This window comes from Macaca thibetana, chromosome 9 (genome assembly GCF_024542745.1).
Source record: "Macaca thibetana thibetana isolate TM-01 chromosome 9, ASM2454274v1, whole genome shotgun sequence".
NCBI lineage: Eukaryota > Metazoa > Chordata > Mammalia > Primates > Cercopithecidae > Macaca > Macaca thibetana.
The window spans coordinates 58,430,196-58,453,370 of NC_065586.1; the positions used below are offsets into that span (position 1 = coordinate 58,430,196).

At 43.8% G+C, this 23,175-nt stretch overlaps 2 protein-coding genes across 10 annotated transcripts in view; one reads left to right on the top strand and one right to left on the bottom strand.

Moving 5' to 3' along the window:
• Positions 1–2,640: 2,640 nt before the first annotated feature.
• Positions 2,641–23,175, bottom strand: part of KAT6B (lysine acetyltransferase 6B) — a 205,080-nt gene continuing 184,545 nt past the window's right edge. For all 9 annotated transcript variants that reach the window (XM_050803326.1, XM_050803325.1, XM_050803322.1 and 6 more), the window contains 5 exons: positions 14,252–14,483; positions 13,788–13,947; positions 12,833–13,192; positions 9,842–10,133; positions 2,641–6,567 (listed from right to left, as the gene is read on the bottom strand). In XM_050803326.1, coding sequence (XP_050659283.1) covers positions 4,016–6,567; positions 9,842–10,133; positions 12,833–13,192; positions 13,788–13,947; positions 14,252–14,483 — 3,596 coding nt within the window. In that variant the 3' untranslated portion in view covers positions 2,641–4,015. The remainder of the gene's footprint in view (positions 6,568–9,841; positions 10,134–12,832; positions 13,193–13,787; positions 13,948–14,251; positions 14,484–23,175) is intronic.
• The window catches only part of CAMK2G (calcium/calmodulin dependent protein kinase II gamma), a 1,229,125-nt gene continuing 1,210,061 nt past the window's right edge, over positions 4,112–23,175 (top strand). The window contains exon 1 of the mRNA XM_050803448.1: positions 4,112–4,115. The gene's annotated coding sequence lies outside the window, so the exon portion shown is untranslated. The remainder of the gene's footprint in view (positions 4,116–23,175) is intronic.

Sequence of the window (23,175 nt, forward strand, 5' to 3'; positions counted from 1 at the left end):
GGGTGGACCAGAGCAGGAATGGAGGAGGAGTCAGAAATCACCAGTTCGGTTGTTATGCAGATGTACAAAAGGTGTCCCAGGTCATTTGATGTGGCATCTAAAGCTCAGAGGAATGTTCACAGCTGGGGATGTAATTCTGGGTGTCACCTGCAGAGAGGTGGAATTTGAAGTCATCATACTAGATGAGATGATGAGAGAAAAGAGAGAAAATACTCCCGGCCCGAGTGTTGCAGAACATGAATGTTTATAGCTAAGCCTGGGTGGAGGAGGAAGGTCCAGGAAAGGGGACAGAGAAGATAGAAGGAACGATGGAACCCTGGGTACAGAGAAATGGAAGGTGCTGCTTCATAATGTAACAGTACTTGTACTTTGAGTATCTAAGATTGATTGTAGACCAAGGCTTGCTTGCAGCCACAAAGGGACCTGTATTTACATAGCACTTACCAGTTTTTACAGCAACATGCATTCATTAGACAAGCCTTTAAATCAGAGAGGTGACAAATTAGGGCCTTTCAGAGCACAGTGTTCTAGAAAAAAAGAGCTGGGATTTGGAAAGACCTGGGTTTGTTTCAGCTCACACATTTTAGCTGGGTGAATTTGGGTAATTAATGTAGCTTAATCTGAGCCTCAACCTCCTGATCTGTACATTGGAAAGAATGGCCCCATTTCCTGCACAAGTTGGGTGTGTGGGAGGAGTTTGTGAAAGCTTTGTGACAATATTGTGAGTCATTACTTCTAAAACAGAATGTTGGTGAGGAAGGCGGATGCCCTCATACCTGGGCAGGCACCACTTGCAACTATTAAAAAGTGAGGCTGGCAACTGACCACCACTTGGTACGACTCTTCCAAATAACAGAACACAGTTACGATTTTAAACAATGTGGCCTGTTAATGAATCTCAATCTAATGGTGTATTTCAGCTTTGATGAATCCAAGTTCCTGTTTCGCCAAATCCTGGGCGTCACATTCAGATGTGAACTGATTTCTCTAGTGAGAGTGGGTAAGGTGGAGGGCAGGGTGTTCTGAGGCCATCTCAGATCAGCAGTTTCCTTCCCATGCTAAGCCTTTCTGTTCCATCAAGGAATGTGGGGACTGGGGCCAGCAGGGAAGCTCCCAGTCCTAGCTCTGCTGCAGTTCTTAGGGAGCCTGGACAACCGAGGTGTCCCTGGGACTGTTCTTAGATTTGGGTTTGGCAGGTCTGGGGCAATGCCTGGGACTCTTCCACAAGCTCCCTTAGAAGGCTGTTAGGCCGGCAGGGTATGGGAACCCAGACATCGCACAAACCACAAGGTGTGATTAGCAGGCCACGGCCAAAGGGAACACAGAGGGGAATCTCAGCCCCCAGAGAATCTTAACCCAAGAGGAAAGAGACAAAATATGTGTCAGCTTCAGGTTGGGGCCCGTGGGGGGCTCTGTGTAGCTTCCCCATCAGATTGCTTGCAGGCCCCAACCCCACCTCCAGGGCTCGGGCAGCCTCTTGCCCGATGTGTGGCCCACTGGGCTGCCCAGTCCTTGGCCACTCCTGAATGGACGCAGTGTTGGATTTGTGCAGGCACAGACCACCACTTCCCACTCGGAGCATGTTTCAGAGGTTTCTTTTCCTACTAGCACAGCACCTTAAATGGATCTTTTCCCTTTGTGCCTATGGCCCTTGCAGACGTGTCTTTTTGGAATCCCTTCCTCAGCTATTACATATATTACCCCCATTGACTTTGCACTTGAGGAAGGAAGGGACTAAAAGATAACATCGTGACACTAAACCCAATATACTTGGTAACTGTGAAAGAAAATAACCATACGGGTGAGAGTACAAGGCAGAACTCCACTGGGCACCCTCCGTCTGCACAAGGCCTTTTATTCTGGTGTGTATGCTCTATCCTGCCTTTGCATGATTTTGGGTCCACTTTAAGGCTTATATCTATGCTTTGTGCAACATCTAATTTTTTTGTGTTGGACCAACAGTGCAAAGGCAACTTTTTTCCTCCACAGGGTAGTGACCTGCTTAACAGGAGTTGCACACATGTTCAGACACCTGGAGAGCTTAACGGGCCAGTTTCACATGGGTGCTAGGTCAAGAATTCATTTCTAGACTTACTGTTCCAATAACCAAATTCAAGCAACACTCAGAACTTTCTCTGAACGCTATACTTGTGAATATTCACTTTTGGCAGGGGGTCTAAACTTTAGGCTCTAAAGAAAACATACAATTAATCATTCACAACAGAGCAAAACGTTCACACTTTTTAAAAAGAAGACGATGTTTCAAACATACAATCCCAGATTGGGTGTTTTTTGGTATTAATCTTTATAAAAAGGAAGTTTGCGACCCTGGTGCGAGGCTCGGAGGGTGTTTCTACAGACGGTGCGAGTGAGGCAGCTGGATATTTGTGCGGGATCTCTTTGCAAATGAAGATCAAAGTCCAAAAGAAAAAAACAATTTCACTTTATTTTAAAGACAATGATTGGCATACAGAAGGTATGCACTCGCATAAAATAAACTTTCATGAAAAGCATTAAAATCCATTATAAATTAATTTATTAAATAGGTATTTGGTATATGTGATGGTTTTATTAGATATTACTCTTATTTATTGCCAACCCCTCCCCCAAAGTCAAAACAAATCAGAAAATCCCGTAACTCCAATTTACACTAAATAATTTATTTTCCCAAAATGTGTATGTGTTCTGAGGCGTGACACATGATACAGTTCCATTGGTCATTCTCTATCAATCATAATATGACAGGACACAAGAGGCTAAAAATGGCTCATCATAATTTATTTTATGTTAAAATGTACAGCTTTTTTTTTGTTTGTTTTTTCTTTTTTTGAAGTGACTGACTAAAAAGAGAACAGATAAATACAAGAGTGTCGCTGGATCCTATTTTATACAAGGATTACGCCTCTCCTGCTTGGCCCTTACTGTCACCCTGTACAGGTACAAAGGCTACAAAAAAGGAAGCAATATAAACAGACACAAATAACTTTTTTGCTTTTTTACATGCGATTTGTAAGCTTAGTTTGAGCTATTCACAAGCTACTTTTCTATTTTTCCTTAAAAAATAACTCCAATATTTTATAAAGATAGAAAAATCTACAGATGGAATGAAAATGTAAAGTTAGAGGCATTTCCATAAAATAGCAACTTTACACCAAATTCACTATTTTTTTTTAAATCCTGCCAAGTATTTGGACATATATGAAATGTTTCAAAACCTGACAGATAAACACTGAGATATGCTTCATTCAATAAACAGAAGTCTGCATTTATAAAACAGAAAGCTGCCTTTTTTCCCCAAAGAAATCTGTCACCAAAATGGAAAAGGGTCTCAACTTTACACCAAACATTTAGCAATAAAACCCTTTTGACTAACCAAATGGGAATAGCTTTTATAGCTCTTTACAGTTTTATAATTAACAAAAATATATATTTTTTAAAACCCTCAAATTAGGGCACCCTAATCAAGGCAAAAAACTTAAGAAATGGCTTACTGTTAGCACAACACTTGTACAGTACTACAAAATGCACTGTCACTAACAAAGACATTAGCGGCATGCTGAAGTGTCACCTTAAACAAAATATACAATAACTGAAATGCTAAAGGCATTTACATGGAGTGGACAGGGAAGGAAAAAAAAAGCTCTAGGTTCAGTATTAAAACAGATAATTTGGGGGGGCTTGATATCCACATTGTTTAACAGAAGCAGGCACAACAAGTGGCTGCCTCCATATTGTAGTCCAAAGAGAGGCCTTCCTTTGCAGAGAATTTTATATAAAAGTAACAGAAATGAAGGTACCAAAAAAAAAAGGAAAAGGAAAAAAAGAAAAACAACTTGTATAAGGCTTTCTGCTGCATACAGCTTTTTTTTTTTTTTTTTTTTTTTAAATAAATGGTGCCAACAAATGTTTTTGCATTCACACCAATTGCTGGTTTTGAAATCGTACTCTTCAAAGGTATTTGTGCAGATCGATCCAATAGTGATACCCCGTAGGTGTTGTGGACTGCCCACGTTGTCTACCTTCTCATGTAGGAGCCATTGAGAGACTGTTTGGACATGCCTGTGTTCATGTAGCCGTGATGTCCAGGGGCCGTGTACATCATGTTACCGTGGGGGGGGGTCTGCATTGGCTGCTGGGCATATGGCTGGGTGCCCATCATGCCCATCTGCATCTGCATAGGGTATTGGGGCGTTTGATTCATATAGCCATGATTGCTGTGGTAGCCACTGTTCATCATTGGCTGGGACATGCTGTACCCATTCATGGCATTGAGAGTGTTCATGTTCATGTTCACAGAGTTGACATTGTAGGCTGGGGCTGGCATCAGGTTCACACTCATGTTCATGCCTCTTTGCATCGTTAAAGTCCGTGCAGGACCCTGCATGGCTACAGTCTGGGAGCGCCCATAGATTTGTGACTGATGGGTGGCAGCGGCTGGTGACAGAGACGCTGACTTGGTTCTCATGGAGACGTGGCTCTTGCTGGCAATCTGGGTTTGCAGTCTTTGGCTGTGAGAGATGCCAATATTTGATGCAGCCATGTTTCGTTGCAAAAGAGGCGGCGGCAGATTCATTGGAGGAGGAGTCAGGTTGGGGGGTGGGGTCATGGTAGCTTGTGCTTGGGGTCCCCCAGGGACGGAGTGTGGAGACTGAGAAAGCTGAACAAGCCCTGTGTTACTTAATGGTGTGGACAAAGAGGCACTGTTTGCATAGGAAGTCACAGCAGCGGAATGGCTGTAAGGCAATGAATGATCAATAAGTGTATTAGTTAACTGCTGCAGTTTGGCAAGGCTGAAGGTGGCTGACGGCTGTGGGTAATGCCCAGCCCCAAAATCACTCTGACCCATTCGCTCGTATAAGCCAATGTTGGCGTTGCCCGTCTCGGGGATTTCAGCCAGCTGCATGGGTGGGGTGAAGTTAGCAGCCATGCTGCACTGAGCCAGCTGCTGGCTGCTGCTCGGAGGCCTCTCCACCACACAGCCTTGAGGAGACTTGACACTGCAGGTCGGAGGGGAGCTGATGCTGGTTTGCTGCAGCATGCTGCAGCTCCCGCTGATGTTGGACATCTGCTGGGTGACAGCACAGCTGCTCTGTGTCAGACTGCTGGAGGTGAGGTTGCTATAGGAGCAGCTGTTCTGTGAAGAGCCATTTCCACAGATGCTGCCTCCCATAGTAGAATCGTAGCTGCTTGGGTTTTCGTAGTTCTCAGTTGTGCTCTCGATACTGCCCAGGTCACTAAATCCACTGTCTACGACTTGCTGTGAATGATCTGAAACTGATGGGACATCCATCATGGGACTGGTTTCCATGTTCTGCAGAGATGGCACTGAGATGGCACTTTGATCTGGGCTGATTTGGGCATAGCTGTTTTCCAAAGCAGGGACACTTGGGCTATTGACAGAACGTACGGACTGGCCAGGATGGGAGTGGACGGATGAAACCGGGCTACTGTGGTCTGACTGTTGGCAATCGTCCAGAGTGGTGGCAATCTGTGGACTTTGGTCTGCACGGGTGTAGTTCTGTAGGCTTCTACAGGCCTCTTGAGTCTCGGCACAATCCTGAAAGGTGTCGTCCTGTTCACTGCTCTCCTGGGTCAAAGACTGAACTGCCTGGACGGTCTCAGAGTCGATTTCCATGGTTGCTGGGTTTCCCTCTTTGAACTCTGTATCGACTTCTTTGCTGTTCTTTTGGTCCTGCTTCTGTGCCTGTTCTCCTGGGGGTGGCTCCTCGTCAGATTCGGGTACGGCTTCAGGGTCCCCAGCAAGCTCCTTGGGCTCACTGTTACAAGAGGCTGTCAGGTCGACGCCACAGTCCATTAAGACCTCTGGGTTCGAGTGACTAGGCTGCACATTAAGGTCTAAAAAAGCCTCCTGGTTTTCCAGTACTTCTTTAAAGCTTTCTCTGGGCAGCTCTTCCTTCTCCACTTCGGCAGACTCCATGTGGCTGTCATCCTCGTCATCGGCATCATGGTCCTCGTTGTGAGATGGCTCTTCATCCTCTTCCTCCTCCTCTTCATGATCATCCAAACGTGCAGAGTCTTCTTTTTCCGGGGAGATTTCTGGTTCCTCTTTTTCTTGGCTTTTAGCACCATCTGGATCTTTTTCTACATTTCCTCCTTCTTCTTCTTCTTCTTCTTCCCCTTCCTCTTCTTCCTCTTCTTCCTCCTCCTCCTCCTCTTCCTCAGGTTTGATGAGATCATCTTCTGGTTTTTCACCTGGTGATGTATTTGGACTTACAGGGGCACATGTTTCTTGCCTTCTGTTTTCCTCTTGAGGCAGCAGGGCTTCCCCAGCTTCCTTGGCCTCCTCCTCAATGCTGATGGGAGTGGGGCTGGTTTTTCCTTCTGAAGTCTCCTTCTGTTCTTCCACTGTTACCTGCTCATCAGGCTCCAGGGGTGTTTCTGGTGGGGTGTACAAATTCAGTTTAAATCCGGTCTTCCTCTCTTTGTTTTGCCTCCACTTAGACAGACCACGCTTTGTTCCTTTTGGCCACGCTTGTTTGCACTTTAGAGGTTCGGGATTGTCTTTACTGCCTTCTTTCAAGTTACTCGAATCATCATTCATATTGTCTTAGTGAAGAGACAAAAAGGGGAAGGAAGAAAAACAGTCTTAGAAAGCATAACCATGGGCAACTTGAATTCATTCCTCTAAATTAATTAGCAAACACTGCTTTCAATTTGGCATGTTAAGAGTTGATGGTAAAGACATAATCAAGGCTAATGTGTAATAATATTGTGGTATAAACCAAGTAAATAACCTAGGCCTGGGAAAGTAACATATTGGGAACACATGGATATAGGCAATGCTAATGTGCTTATTTGAGTTTAATGAACAAGACATTCTCTGATGCAAAAACCTAGAGTTCCACAGTGTAAAAAAAAAATCAATTTGAACATTTACAAATTAGGACATACAGGGGAAAGGAATTAATGCTAGCTTATATACAAATCATTACTGTCCTCGAAAAATGACTAGAAGCCTTAACTCTCATATCTACCTAGAGAAAGTAAACCTCTGTGGACATTTATAGGATGTAAATGTTCTTGGATGACATGATTTATTTACTTTGATTTGAATGTGCTCTCTGGCATAAAAATAAGCTGTATACCTCTGAAACAAATCATAAATAACTAAATACCCAAAACAAATGCACTTGTCATCATCATTTTTAGGATCATCATTTTTGCATGATACAAACTACAATGTAATTACTAGCAAATTCCTGAACATTTAAAATACAGGTATTCTTTTTATCACTAATTCTGTCCACATTGAATTCTGGATCAGCATGTTGCTGATGTAAGGTTTGAACATTAAAGACAATCAGAAACAAACCATAATTGTGAAGTTCATTTCAGTTCAGGTGACCTTATTTTTACTGAACCTATATGCACATGTGAATATAGATGTAAACATGTACATATTTATATAAGCAGATGGATAACTACATACATATTAATAAATATATAAATAAATATATGTATAAAGCACCCAAGTATTCTTACGATCTTTAGATTACACTAATCTTCTAGAATCAGTGGTCAATTTAAAGGAAAAGCTTTATATAGAACAATAGTTTTATTAGAAACTCTATTTTGGAGAATAAAAATAAGATGTCACAATCATCATAAAACAGATATCCCTTCTGCCAGAAGAGAGTGAGTTCTAGTCCAACCGGTGAACAGCAGAGTAAGCACTGGCTGATTTAGGTAATAAAAGGATTATAGAAAAACTTACCTGCAAGTATTACTTTCAAACTGACCAGCTGAAAAGAACACATATATGATGCAGAATGGTTCCTTGAGAAGTGCCCAGTACCATGCCCGAGTTAAGAGTCATCTCAGGACATTTCTATTCACAATGGCAGGTAATAGCCATGCCAGTGCCCCCGGATTCCACATTCTTTTTATTTTTGAGACGGAGTCTTGCTCTGTCACCCAGGCTGGAGTGCAGTGGCATGATCTCGGTTCACTGCAACCTCTGTCTCCCAGGTTCAAGCGATTCCCCTGCCTCAGCCTCCCAAGTAGCTGGGACTACAGGCATGCATCACCACGCCTGGCTAATTTTTTTGTCCTTTTAGTAGAGATGGGGTTTCACCATGTTGGCCAGGCTGGTCTTGAACTCCTGACTTTAGGTGATTTGCCTGCCTCAGCCACCCAAAGTGCTGGGATTACAGGCATGAGCCACCATGCCTGGCTGGATTCCGTATTCTTATTCTACATGCTACTGGACCTACCAGCTTTTGTTGGAACAACTTCCAAAATCAGAAGATGAGTTTTCTGACAATTATTCTTAAGAAAGAAGGACATCCTGAAAGGAGTCAGGCATAATACGAGAAGACAGCCAAGAAGGGGAAACAAAGCTCATTCTCACACACAAAATGATTGCTCATCGCAGTTTGTTGTGGTTTGTATGTTGATTTGTTTAAAGAAAAAAAAAAAAACAAAACCCCAAAGAATAAGGCTTGGTTTCTCTATACCCAGAGTAAGAAGTCATTCCTTCAGCAAAAAAATGCATGCAGGAATAGCATTTCTGTGAACTAAGAACGTCAAGAAGATGCTTGTTCTTAAAACTGTGGCTTTTCAAAAGCTAGAGTGATCCTGTGGTTCCCAGGAAAATGAGATGGCCTGTTCCCCAGATTAGAGTAAGTTCTGAACAGAGTCATCTCGGCCAGAGAATAGAGACAGTATACCATAAACCCTCATGAGTCAGCTGGGAGCACACGTTCTCAACCTGACAGCAAGGATAGGTGTTTTAAATACAGCAGGAAAGACGATTCACTGGTGTTCAGTATATTTTTTAGAGGATGGGGTACAGGTGTCCCTGTCAACTTAAAAAGGAAGGTTGTCCCTGTCAACTTATATCAGTTTACTGATTTCTATATTATACAATATTATCAAAGCTAATCTTGATGTGTGGGTAAATTTAGATGATTTTTTTTTTTTTTTGAGAAAGGGTCTCATTTTGTCACTCAGGCTGGAGTGTAATGGCATGATCATGGCTCATCCTGAGCTCACGTGATCCTCCCATCTCAGCCTCCCAAGTAGCTGGGACTATAGGCACACATCACCACTCCTGACTACTTTTTGTATCTTTTGTAGAGATGGGGTTTTGTCATGTTGCTCAGGCTGGTCTCAAACTCCTGGGCTCAAGTGATCCACCTGCCTCAGCCTCCAAAAGTGCTGAGACTACAGGTGCACACCACTACACCTGATTAATTTTTGTATTTCTTGTAGAGATGGGGCTTTGCCATGTTGCCTAGGTTAGTCTCAAACTCCTGGGCTCAGGTGATCCACCTGCCTCAGCCTCCCAAAGTGCTGGGATTACAGGTGTGAGCCATCATGCTCAGCTTAGTTTAGATGAATCTTTATAGTAGTATATACTAAGACACCGCTGATTATAAGATGTACTATTGATTCACTAATATTTGTTTTCCAGGAAAAAAAGAAACGATTCCATTCAATGCTCACATTGATAATAATATATACCTTGATTTCAGAAATACTAAATGTGGGAAAAAAAGTACATATTAGAATCAAAGAAATGTAATGTGTTTCTTACCAACAGACTTAAAAGTTTTGGGGGATAAGCCAATTTCTGGTAAGTAAGATGAACCCACCTAGAAGAATGTTCTGGCCTTAGAAGTTGTTTAACATAAAATCCAATTCCAGGAAGAAGGGACAGAAGCTTGTAAGGATGGGAAAGGGCAGATGGGCACTTGCTCCAGGTGCATCAGCACCACTTCCCAGGTGCCTCTGGGCATCACGCCAGAGGCCTGCTCTTTGGCACCCAGTCAGATACAGACATTCTCAAGGGTAAGGTTTTTATCATTCCTCTACTTACTTCTACAAGGGTCAGCATTCTTAAAGCAATGATTGTCTTTTCCTTCCTCTTCCTCTGTTTGTCTTTTCTTCCCAGGCTGATGTTGGAATGCTTTTCTCAAGACTGGCTTCCTGCCATCTTCCTCCACTTCAATCTCGCAGGTAGGCTCCAGCTGTGGCATTGGCCTCTCTTCATCTGAGTTGTCGAAGGGCTCATTCAGTACTTCTGTCGTCTCTGAAATGGTCTCTGTTGTTACACTGCTGTTGATCCTCCTGCGTTTACGACCCCTTTTCTTCTTTAGTACAAAAGGCCTCTGAAATTAATTCCAAACATAACACATAAGAGCTCATGAGAAATTAAACGGTTGAGTCGACATGCAGTGGACGTGTACTGAACACGTGTCTGAGAATCTTACACGTAGAGACTTCTGTAATGCCTTTGTACTTAACCTTCCATTTGATGTTTAACATCCCTCTCGGGCTCCAACTACACAGGCAAGTGTTTTCCAAATAAAACAGTTGTTTACTCAAGCAGATGCTTTGAGAGGGAACATCCTAGCAGCTTGACTGGAGATTTTAAAAACTAAGCTTTGCTTTTCTAGTATATATTTTCCAAGTGGTACTTGCTGGCTTCAGTACTCCTCACATCACAGACATTTAAGGTCATCACAGACTCTAATGTCTTTATAAATGGTTCCGTAATTAACTAGCCACAGGGTTAACACATTTAATACTTGATAACTCTTGAAGGAGCACCCACTATATGGACAGCACTGGGAAATATGATACAAGACCAACCTACTTGTTCTTATTCCACAGGACTTCAGGAACTATGAAAATGAAAGGAAAGGTACTTGAAGAGAGGATTACTGTTTATAATGTTAACAGAGTCAAGTACTGGTGGCTGCTGAGATGTAAGCAACTGATAACCTGGCAAAATATTTTAATAGAAGGCATCTAAAAACGTTAAAGACCTGCCAGATGTCTTATTTGTATGACATAAAAATATTTTTTCTTTTATTTTTCTTTTTTGTAGAGACAGGGTTTTGCCATGTCGCCTAGGCTGGTCTTGAACTCCTGAGCTCAAGTGGTCCACCCGCCTTGGCCTCCCAAAGGGCTGGGATTATAGGCGTGAGCCACCGCACCTGGCCTAAAAATATTTTTTCTGTTTGCACTAAACGTTGGCATAAATGACTCTCCATAATTGTAATTATAAAATATTTTCCCCCGAGCAAAAAAGTTTTTAATGACACAAAATTCAAAGAGGAATAGCAGGTAGATTTGCTGCTAAGATGTAATTGTTGCCCCCCAGATTATTGAAAATACACTGCAAAGAAGGGTTCAATATGCTTGGTTAAAAGCTAACCTCCAGGTAAACTGTACTCAAGAATTATTATTATTATTATTTTTTAAATATTTATTTATTTTTTATAGAGAGAGAGTCTTGCTTTGTTGCCCAGGCTGGTCTTGAACTCCTGAGCTCAAGTGATCCTCCTGCCTCAGCTTCCCAAAGCATGGAGATTATAGGCATGAGCCACTGTGTCTGGCCTCCAAGTATTCTTGTGTCTTACTTTTGTAATGCTCTGAATGCTCACTGAAGCACACACACAGCCGGTTAATCATATTCCGTAATTTAACATTACGGTTATTATTCCCCCAGTCTGCCTGTCCTCTTTAATCCACGAGGGAATTTTCCCTAATATGAAGGAAGCCAAGGTAGAGAACTGGTTTTCTTCAGGTTGAGTCCAGTTCAGATCATGCCTTGGATGATTCTTGTTTTTGATAGTTTTAGAACAAGTTTCTTTTATTATATATACAACACATGAATACACACTCCTCCTAAGAAATGGAAACATTATTCTTAAGCCTGACGTCTACTTTGTGGGATGTTCCTTTCTACCACCTCCCCATGGAGACCCTTCCAGAAGACTGCCAAGCCTAGAAGAACGCTGAGCTGGGAGTTAGAACAGCAAGTTCCCTAACAGATGCCATATCGGATGGCCTTGGGCAGAGCCTTAAGCTTGTATTGTGATATCTCTATCAGTCTTGGCTGAACTAACAATATTGGCTCTCCTCTATGTCCCAGATAGATACGGAAGACAAAGATATCAGATCTGGGTGAGCAGTTACCTAAAAACAAAGTCAATTCTTTACTTTCCGTACCATTGAAGATGATATGGTCTATCTAGAGACACCACTGGACTACTAAGATCTGAGGAGATTCAGTAATGCTTTCTAACAATTCTGTGCCAAGAACAAGAGAAAGAAACAGCATGAAGAGCACTGGGCTTGGAGTCTTTTGGTTTTGTTTTGTTTTGAGACAGAGTTTCGCTCTTGTTGCCCAGGCTGGAGTGCAATGGTGCCATCTCGGCTTACTGCAACCTCTGCCTCCCTGGGTTCTCCTGCCTCAGCCTCCTGAGTAGCTGGAATTACAGGTGCGTGCTACCATGCCTGGCTAACTTTTTGTATTTTTAGCAGAGACGGGGTTTCACCACATTAGCCAGGCTGGTCTTGATCTTCTGACCTCAGGTGATCCGCCCGCCTTGCCCTCCCAAAGTGCTAGGATTACAGGCGTGAGCCACTGCGCCCGGCCCAGGCTTGGAGTCTTGAGCGCGCATTTGGTTCTGTTTCCATCTCTAATGAGTCATATGACCTTAGAGAAGTCTCCTGGCCTCTAGGTCTTGGAGGGTGGTTTAAGTGCTCTCTGGGGCCCCTTTCTGTTCCCATAAACCTCAGTTACTCTACTCCTGCAGACCAGCAGGTGGCAGTGACTACTAGACTACAAGGCTGGCCTGTCCCTGGTTTCCTGTCACAGTGCTAACAAACCTCAAAAAGTAAACATAATCATGACTGTGAGATAAACGATTATGACATATGATCAGCAGGACTGGGTACACGCACATAAACTACGACTAAAGAACAGAGAGTGAAATACTAATAGAGAGAATGTCTGCAATGACAAATAAGATTTGATGGAAGGTGACTCAGATAGAAAATCTAAACAGACACCGACCTTTCTCTTTATGGCAACTGACTGTGGTTTCGTCAATCTCGGGGGAGAGCTTTGAATATTTTCTTCTTCTTCTTCCTCTTCTTCTTCCTCTTCTTCCTCCTCTTCGTCCTCTTCCTCCTCCTCTTCCTCCTCGTCCTCCTCCTCCTCGTCCTCCTCCTCCTCCTCCTCTTCTTCACTGCTCTCTTTAGAGAGCTCCAGCAGCTGCCCTCGCTCCCCTGTGACTGGCCGGCTCTCCGGGGAATGCAAATATTTATTTTTCGATTGTACTTTTGCAGGTGATTGCCTACTGTTAGCTCTAGTTGACAGGACTTCTTGTTCCTCCTTCTCCCAGCAGCTAGCTTGTTCCATTAGCCGCTCAGCCTAAGTGGGGAGGGTAAAAATGGTGGCCAGTGAGAGGGCAGTTACACAGCCAGAGCCTCTGAGGATCAATGGCAAAGTGTCTCTAAGTCGGTTCTGATCAGGACAGCCAGCCGGCCAAGCACATTCCAGCTGCATCATCTCAGGAACCTTTTGCATCAGTTAGGATAACAAATCAAAGAAGATTGGGTTTCATGGGATATTTAGCAGTATTAATGATGCAGCGAATTGATTTGAGTCCTTTATCACTACATTACATGCTCACTGGCATGGAGCACTTTAACCAAGTTCATAAACACAAAGAATCGATTGACACTGCAGCCTTGGAGCTCAGCACCGAATTTGATCTGATTACATGCTCTCAGTAGTGAAAAATGCTGCTTTGTAATCAATGATAAATGTTTCATTTTTCATACTCAATTCAATAAAATTATCATGTCTTACCATGAAACCTCAGTTAGGATAAATTAGTGCCATATCATTTCACATGCTATCTCTACATAACCAAGCTTTTGACAACGATCTTAATGACTTTCTTAGCTTAAGAATGCTACAAGATTGAGGTTACACAACTTAGGATGATAAAGACAATCATTACCTCTTTCTCAGCTTCTCGCTCTTCTTCAGACACTGCAGCATTAGAAATTAAAATTGGGGTCCACCTCAGACTGTCTGGATCAAGTTCATTGGCTCTGGAACAGGTTTTCAGCTTTTCCATGTGGCTCAGTATCAACTTTTCCCGTCTAATGATGACAAATCTGTAATGTGATAAGGCAGAACAAGATGTAATCACAAGCTGAAATTTCACTTCAGCTTCACATACGGACATATGCTAGCACTAACGTTATCTGGGTTAGGAAAAATCAGAAAGCACCTCAACGAGAGGGTACAGAACACTGGAATCCAACCAGCAAAAAAGTGTCATTTCATGTATTATTTTTAGGAGAAAAGGTTTGTTAATACTGTTAGGGAACCTCGATCTCTAACTGGAATGAATGCACCTATCTCCAGGGACCCTTTCTGGTGTGGGATGCCTGAGCCACGGAGCTGCCCAGGACTCACCTGCCATCTCTCTTGTCGATCATGTGGAGGTGCTGCAGAGTGGTGGCAATGTCATGTGGGCACATGCCCGTCGCTCTGCTAATTGCTTTGATGCTGATGTGCCTCTCATGGTGGTGGTAGAGATACTCTAAGATGACGCTCTTCCAATATGCCAGGTAGGAGAGACGGCCCAGATCGGAGAGAGGCTTTTCAGGAGACCCTGCTTGGCCTTCTCTTCTAGAAAGCAAATAGCCTAGGGCAGAAAAAATAAAGGGGCATTCCTCACTTTGGCATTCCCAGAGCTTAGAACAGGAGCCACCAGAAGTAATATGAGTAGCGACAAGGTAAAAACATCACACCAGAGAAGTGCATTCACTTTAAGAATGTAGCCTCTTCCCAGTTATAGTGATTTGATCTCTGTGAAGTTTATGCTCCTGAACCTCTGACAGTGGCACTCTAAGTCAATTTACGCAGCTAGCAGCAGCATTCCAAACACATATTGTGGCATATTTCACAAAGACTAAAAGCGATGGCTGAAGACATTACTCCTGGTGAGTCTCAACATCTAAGTCTCTTACAGCTTTAGATTCTTCCAAAAACGAAATGTCAGGCACTTACTCAGAAATCCTGTCAAGGGACCACCCCAAACATTAATGGGCAAGTTGTTTTCCACAGGAAGGACCTAATGACCCTTTGACAGCTGGGTCTTAATAAAAAGAGAACGATCTCTGTTGACTCAAGAGTCTATATTGCTTGTTACATTTAACTAGCAGGTTGATCTGAAGCTTTGTTTTAGGACTAATAAAAGAATGTCTTTCAAGTCAACTGCTGCGACTCACATCAGCTCCACTAGCTCGATTTTCACCTCTTTCATAGAAATTAATTTACAATCCAATCCCAGAACATTGCTCCTACAAATTAAGACAAAACAAAACAAACTCCTTAAAACAACCTATTGCATGTATGCTCAGAAAATCCCCCAGCATCTTAAGCTTTTAAACGCATTTTACAGCATTACTGTGAAGGTTCCTTGGCAAAGGAACTTTAAAAATGAAAAAAAAAAAAAAAAAAAAAAAAAAAAAAAAAAAAAAAAGAAACCAGCCCTTTAAATCCACTTGAAGGTAATGAATGAAAGCTGGCAGCTGTCTCGGTAATTAAGAGCCACTTATGGAGTAGAAAAGAAATGCTATAAACTAATGATGTCTACCTTGCTCTAATTATCTATTTCAACAGCCTCACCTTCATGAACTTCCTAAGTTTAAACAAACATCAACCACATACAGTAGGTGGCAGCAATGACAAAATCATACTGCTCCGTAAACCACCCAAATCTTCAGCATTTTTCTTCTTTATCTACATTTCCAAAATGGCTGCATTCTCAAGAATTTTCTCAATTTTAGGGTTATTTTTTGTTAAAGAAGAAATCAATGCCTCTGATGCATTTTCCTGCCTCTCAAAATCACTGCAAATACAGTAATGCAGATATATAAAACAAGCATCCAGCCTGAACCCTCGAAGGATATAATCACAGCATTTTGCATTTTGATGGCTTTAATCTGAATGCCATTATAAAGAATGGGCGTAAATTTAACTTCAGGTTTTGCTAAGGTCTTTTGACTTACTTGTCTCTTTAACCCATGTTTAAGTGCAAAGTATTTGACTGAATGCGAACAAGCACCACAACATTTCACAGTGAAACCACTGTCTACATGTAATTTGGCAGCAGGCTGGGGCTTTCAATAGCAGTGTGTCAGGAATGCTAACACAGTGATGGCCACTGTGCCGAAGCCAGACCACACTGTGTCCTGTCAACACGGAGAAGAGCTGTCTCTGTGTCGCCAGAGTACGAAGGGGGCCCACACCTCAGAATACAGATGATTGGCACATCCGTCACCTGCCTCCAAAGTGCTTGGTACATGCTGAGAAATGTACTCAGGTGGCCGGGGGGGGGGGGTCCCAGCTTTGTACTCCTGGGGGGTGAGAACCATAGAGCCGTGGATATGGAACTATCCCCTTTTGTCCATGAGATCCCACAACTAAAAGTCCCCTGCAGTGAGTGTGAAAGTCCCCAGGTCCTCTACTGGTTCTTATTTGAATCCAGCAGTCAAGGACAGAAGGCCCCACTCCTCTCAATCTTGCAGAAAGAATTCTGTACAACCAAAGTGTTCATACCAAAGTGGTATGTGCCCCCCCATACCTTATGTCCCCCACTACGATGGGCCAGCTTACCCAGAAGCACATGTGTTCCTTTGTTCTGTCTCCCCGCTACAGTCCCTAATCTGGAAGGCAGCAGCAGCCAGCATCAGGAAAAGCCACGCTTTCCGCAGCTGTTCGTGCTTTCACACCCTGAAGTGGCGCAGACACACCCCGTCAGGGCCTGAGCCTAAATGGGTTAGGCCACTCAAACTAGCAGGCAACTTGGGGTCCATGGGGAGCATTTAGGCATAAACCTTTTTGCACCTGCTACTCCTACCATGTTAAGTGGCTGTCTCCCGGGACACTCCCGTGGACACAGACTTCAGGCTATGAGTGATAGTCACGGAAGAGTCCTGGGGAGGTGGCAACAGGGTGATGAGCCCTGATGGGCGTGGGTACACTGACAGCCCAGTGGTCTTTTTCAGCAAACACCCTTGCACTGTGCTTGCAAAGGCCAGGAGAAAGCAGGGAGTGGCCAACACCTGCCAGGAGGCCATGCTTCCCTGGGTGCTGGAAAGAAGACAACTGCAAACCCAAGCTCCAGCCACAGCACAGCAGGCGGGTGTGCAGGGATGACGTGCACCAACACTGCAGACTGCCCAAGGCGACTACCCGAAGGGACCACTGCATGGTTTGCAGTGGGTTTTTCCCTCTCCTCTCTGACTCATGAGACCCTCAAGGAACTAACAATAGCAGCAACCGGCACTTACGCCAGGAGCCATTTGGAAGTCCACAAAGTCTCCTCATGTAAGAGAAAATAGAATCCATCAAAACGATCAAAATGAACAAAGATACATTTCTGATTCCTTACTAGTTAAGTGAACTCACTTGTAATATGTTAAACTGCAGAGCTTAGAAGAAAAGTGTGTGTCATGTCCACTCCACTGGCACGCTTGGCGGATGTAGGACAGAATTCCATTTGAACGTGCAGCAGCACTTCCTCTCAGAAGGCTGCAGCTGGTGGCACTTCACTACTCTGACCCTCATAACATGCGATGTTTTAAAAAAGGAATTTCTTGCCACCTTTTATTTCTTTGTACTTTTATTTTTTTGAGACAGAGGCTTGGTCTGTTGCCCAGGCTGGAGTGCAATGGTGCGATTTGGGCTCACAGCAACCTCCACTTCCCAGGTTCAAGCGATTCTCCTGCCTCAGCCACCAGGCCTGGCTAATTTTTGCATTTTTAGTAGAGACAGGGTTTCACCGTGTTGGCTAGGCTGGTCTTGAACTCCTGACCTCAATCCCTCAAGTGGTGGGATTACAGGTGTGAGCCACTGTGCCTGGCCTCTATTTTCTCTAGGCTCTTCACAACATAATTACAATATAGCCCATTTAAAGAATAATTTTTGGTAAGAACATTTTACTTATTGAGTAATCATAGAGATGTGGTGGTTTAAGTTACAGCTCTTAAATTTAACTTACCAAAAGGATTCCAAATAATTGATCTAAGATGCAGGGAAATAAAAAGCACTTATCTTGGCCAGGTGCGGTGGCTCACGCCTGTAATCCCAGCACTTTGGGAGGCTGAGGCGGGCAGATCACCTGAGGTCAGGAGTTCGAGACCAGCCTGACCAACATGGAGAAACCCTGTCTCTACTAAAAACACAAAATTAGCCGGGCATGGTGGCACATGCCTGTAATCCCAGCTACTCAGGAGGCTGAGGCAGGTGAATCACTTGAACCCGGGAGGCGGAGGTTGCAGTGAGCCGAGATCACGCCATTGCACTCCAGCCTGGGCAACAAGAGTGAAACTCCGTCTCAAAAAAAAAAAAAGGCACTTATCTTGGAAGCTGGTGTATTATCCTGAAGCATCTGAAACAAGTACAATATACCCCTGACGAACAGATTCCCATGGTGCTTTAACACTTCTCCTTAACTCGGGATACTTTCAATCAGAAAACCTCAGCTCTCCCTGGAGAAACCTGGCTGTTTCAGATGGAAAACAAAGTGATGTTTGGAGGACAAATCCCAGTAGCTGCAGTATAATTAATCGCTGGTGAAATTATTCCCTTGAACTTGTCTGTGAGCCAGAGGTGCTGGTGAACAGCACCTACACTGTGAGTGGGAGCCTTGTAATTGAAAACGGGGTAGCCCATAAACCCCTCATCCACATCAACTATCTTGACCATAGCAAAAGCTGGCTTCCTCTTTTGCTTTACTGGAATTACTTATCCTGGGGAAAGTGACATCTGAGTTGCAGTATACAGGCCACATAATCAATTCAAAAGATTATCAAGATGTCTGCTTAAAGGGAAAGGAAGAACAGTGCAACTTCTGTCTATAAAAAGTAAGCATTTCTAAGCTGTACTGCATGGAACCCAAGTGTGCCTCACCTCTGTTAAGGCTGAACTACTTGTAGTAAGACAATCAAATCTCATGTTAACTAGCCCTGATTCCCTGGAGTTTGAAACAGTTAACTTTCCCCCAGGGGGAGAAAATCAAAGTGGTAGAGAGTTACCTCATGTAGACGGATCTATTAGGATAAGGAAGGAACTATCTAGACAAGGTCAAGATTTGTTTTTGCAGACCCAAATTCCCAAATTAAATTTAATTCCCAGCATAATAACTGTAATGTTAACGTTCACTGAAAATGAAAATTCCTTCCCTTTAAACTAGTGGTATTCAAGGGTGTAAATGGACCATAGTAGAATCATGTTCTCAGGCAAGGGCATGGATAGGGACAGGGATCTCCCCTGACAGGGGCAGACACCCTCACCCCTGCACACCTCCATCTTCCACTACCTGGGACCAAACCATATGAACCTCCTCAAACACCAAAGTGTAAACTTTGGCAACCTACTCACTCCCAACTTCCATCTGTCTGGATTATGTGAGTTTGGGGTCACCAGCTGCTTTTAGGGGATGGTAATCTTTGAGGATTACACACTTTTCATCAGACACCTGTTTAGTTCAGCAAATCCTGCTGAAAGGTCTGTATCAGTCGACAGCACTGGGTTTGCAAGCCTGGGAACAGACACCAGGCCAGGGATTTATGGCAGCTTTTGAGCACAGGAAATCTGATGACTCTAACCAAGTTATCTCATGCTTGGAGATGGCAATTCACTGGTCTGTACGCTCATCTGTTCCTGGTTTCTGGTGCAGAGCAGCACTGTGACCAAGTGGATGAATGGCATGTTATCAGTTTAAATAATGATAAATGAACCTGACAGCCTATTTATATCTCCTCGTTTAAATTTTGTGGTGATTTTGCAATTAGTGCAGAGGAAGCTGAACCTTAGTCCTCACAGCATTTTAAGAGAACAGCCGTGCTCTAAATGACCTGTGACCTGCCTGATATCTTACTGCTTTCCACTTATTAAAAGATACAGGTGCCTCCTTGGCAAAGATGGAAATTTTGAATTTTTCAGATATTTTACATTTTAAGAGATTGGTGTTGAAACTGTGGAAGTTTAAGAACTCTCTCCTGTAAGTCCTATGGGCATGACGTAATTATATAAGAACTTGAATAAATGCTGCTTATCAAGATCTCAGTGTGGAGACCTGTGGCATCAACATCACCTGACAACTTGCTAGAACTTTAAATTCTCAGAACCTATCTCAGACCTGCTGAATCAGAATCTTTGGTGGGGAGAGGCAGAGCCCAGCATCTGTGCTTTCAGAAATCCCCCAAGTGATTCTGATGTACCCAAGTTTGAAAACCACTGCTAGAAACCTGCTCTGAAGCTGCTGGCTTTGATGAGGGTGTGGCCACTGAAGACAGTATGTATGACTGAAGAGTCTCAAATAGGTGAGACCTCACTCAGCTCCTTGGATGGCAGATAACTGGAGAATGGACTCGCCAAAGCCCCACCAAACTGAAATTTGGCTAGAGGTCACTGAGTTGCCAAATCGCTTTGTGCAGACGTTCTATGCCTCTGCTTAACAGCATGGACTCCGGTTCAGTAGGTCTGGGGTGCGGCTTGAGATTCTGCACGTCTAACAACTTCCTGTGGCATGGACCACACTTGAATAGCAATGGTTTATACTTTAAATCGGTGGTTTTCAAACGCTTTGGTCTCAGGACTCAAAGAGCTTTTGCTTATAAGGGCTCTATCTATTGATTTTACTGAGAAATTTGACAAATATTAATTTATTTAAAAGATAACAATAAACCCATTATGTAACATTTTTTAAATGAAAAAATACCCTACACTTTCTAAAATATAAATAAAATTTATAGTGAATAAGAGTGGCATTATTTCACGTTTTGCAAATTTCTTTAACTTCTGGCTTAAGAGAAGCCAGTCAGATTCTCTCTTTCTCCCTTTTTCTCTATTTTGTTCTTTCTTTTTCTTTTTCAAGAAGACAGGGTCTCCCCATGTTGCCCAGGCTGGTCTCAAACTCCCAGGCTCAAGCGATCCTCCCACCTCAGTCTCCCAAAGTGCTGGGATTACAGGCGTGAGCCACCACACCCGGCTTGCTAGATTTCATAGATTGCTTTGGTACTGAATCTGTTGTGATACCACAGGTCATGACATTCTGGAAAACTCTTCTGTATACTCATGAAAAAATGAAAGGAAAAAGGAAAAAGAGTATCCTAGTACTACTAGGAAAATAGTTATGACGTTGTAGACTCACTGAACCATACTTTGAGACCATGTACATTAAACAAAGATGAGAATTTTTTGAAGTTGGGCAACAGGGCACTGGTATTTAAAAAGAATATGTCATATATTGCATACAACATGACAGATCGTGAGAGGCTCTATGGGTGGGTGAACAGCATGGGCTCTGGAGCCAGACTGCCCAGAATGGAATCTGGGGTCCACCATGTACCAGCTGTGTGACCTGGGGGATTTTATTTAACCTCTCTGTGCTTCAGATCTCTCATCCATATGATGTGAATAATAATTGTACCTAACTCTTACAGTTCTGGTAAGGATTGAGTTAATATGAAGCATGCAGAACAGTGCTTGACACATTACAGTAATCCTAATAAGTGTTAGCTATGATTATTATTCAACATATTGAATGAATCAACTCTCAAGGTGATCATTTGGGTAACTAAATATCCTTAAGGTAGGGGAAATAATTAAAATTTGGACAGAAGGAAAGCAACAGAGACAGACTGCTCTATAGAATCAGATTGAGAAAAGCTAACTTTCTTTTCCTACTTTTGTCTGAGGAACCTGAAAACCATTCCATGGACTCAGACAGAAGCTCTCCTCTCATCCCACCCTTCCTTCCTCTCCCCTCCCCCCAGCTAACCACCCAGATACAAATTGAATTAAAGAAAGAGGCCACGAAAAAAAATTCTGCCTCAGGAGTGGTCTTAAGAAATGGCAACAAAGTTCCCAGCAAACACAGTTCTGTGTCCCCAAATTCCCTTTGGCCCCATGGTCCTTAACTTCAAGGACCATCCTTAGGAAATGGCAAGCCCATGCAACCACAGAAACAATGACTGGTAAGGGCTTCCGCAGAGCCCAGGGACAGTCCCGAGACAGATGAAAGACTCAAATATTTTACAAGACTCAAGTGTGTCTCTGGAAAAATGGCCTGACCCAGTGAAACCCTGAGCATGGAGACAGCGTGTCTTTGGGGAAGGAGGCTGGCTGCCCTGGGTCACATTCCAGCCTGTTACTCTAAGCCCCTCTCTTAGATCTCTCTTCTCTGGGATCCCACAAGCTCCTCAGCAGACCTCCAGCGCTAAGCTCTTCCCCAAGGGGCCACTGATTTTTCTTACTGAATGTCCCTACCCCTCCAAGTCCATTCCAGGGCGGAATGGTCTTCCTTCAACCTCCCCAGTGGAAGATGTATGGCAGGTGCATGACTCCTCCAATGCTGTGTGGTGTGCCCGTGTCTCTGAGCTGACCGACCATGCTGGGATTTACCAGATAGTTCCATGGTTCTGTGGGTAGGTGTGCACTCCCTTGCGGGGGTGGTCATTCTGCATGTCAGTCCCCAGGTAAAAGGTACAGGTGCTTAGAAAGAAAATGAACTCACAAGTAGGGCATCAGGCAGCAGGAAAGGGGACTTCCCTCCCTCTGCACCGCCCCTGTGTTGAGAAGCGTGCCCCTCTGTGGATGTGCTCCTGAGCCGGAGGTGCCGGGGTAGCACGTGCCACATGGAAGCAGCCTGAGGGCCAGAGACAGCTGTGTGAGATGGCATTTATTCCTGATTCTCTTACCCAGTGAGAGAATTAATTGCTCCTTTTTCTTTTATTTTTGGGACAGGGTCTCACTCTATCACCCAGGCTGGAGTGCAGTGGTATGATCCTGGCTCACTGCAGCCTCAACTTTCTGGGCTCAAGAGATCCTCCCACCTCAGCCTCCCAAGTAGCTGGGACAACAAGTGCACACCACCATGCTTGGCTAATGTTTGCATTTTTTGTAGAGACGGGGTTTCACCATGATGCCCAGGTTGGTCTCAAACTCTTCGGCTCAAGCAACTCTCTTGCCTCGGCCTCCCAAAGTGCTGGGATTACAGGTGTGAGCCACTGAGCCTGGCCTATTGCTCCTTCTTCTGTCTTCAAGTGTAGCCCAGTGGTTCTCGACCCTGCCTGCACGTCAGAATCACTTGGGGCTTTACAAAGCCACAGATGTCTAGGTTCCACCCAACCTCATGACTTGTCTGGTTTCAGATATATTAAGGGTTCCATTAAGGAAAGGGCCTTGGGGACTATACTTGGGCCAGAATATTAAATGGGGTGCAGCACCACTTCTTCATTTTTGCCACCTCACAGGGCTGTGGTGGTAGCAGTGGTGCCTAATGAGAAATCCCAGCAGCAGGCAAATCTTAGAGAAATAGAGGC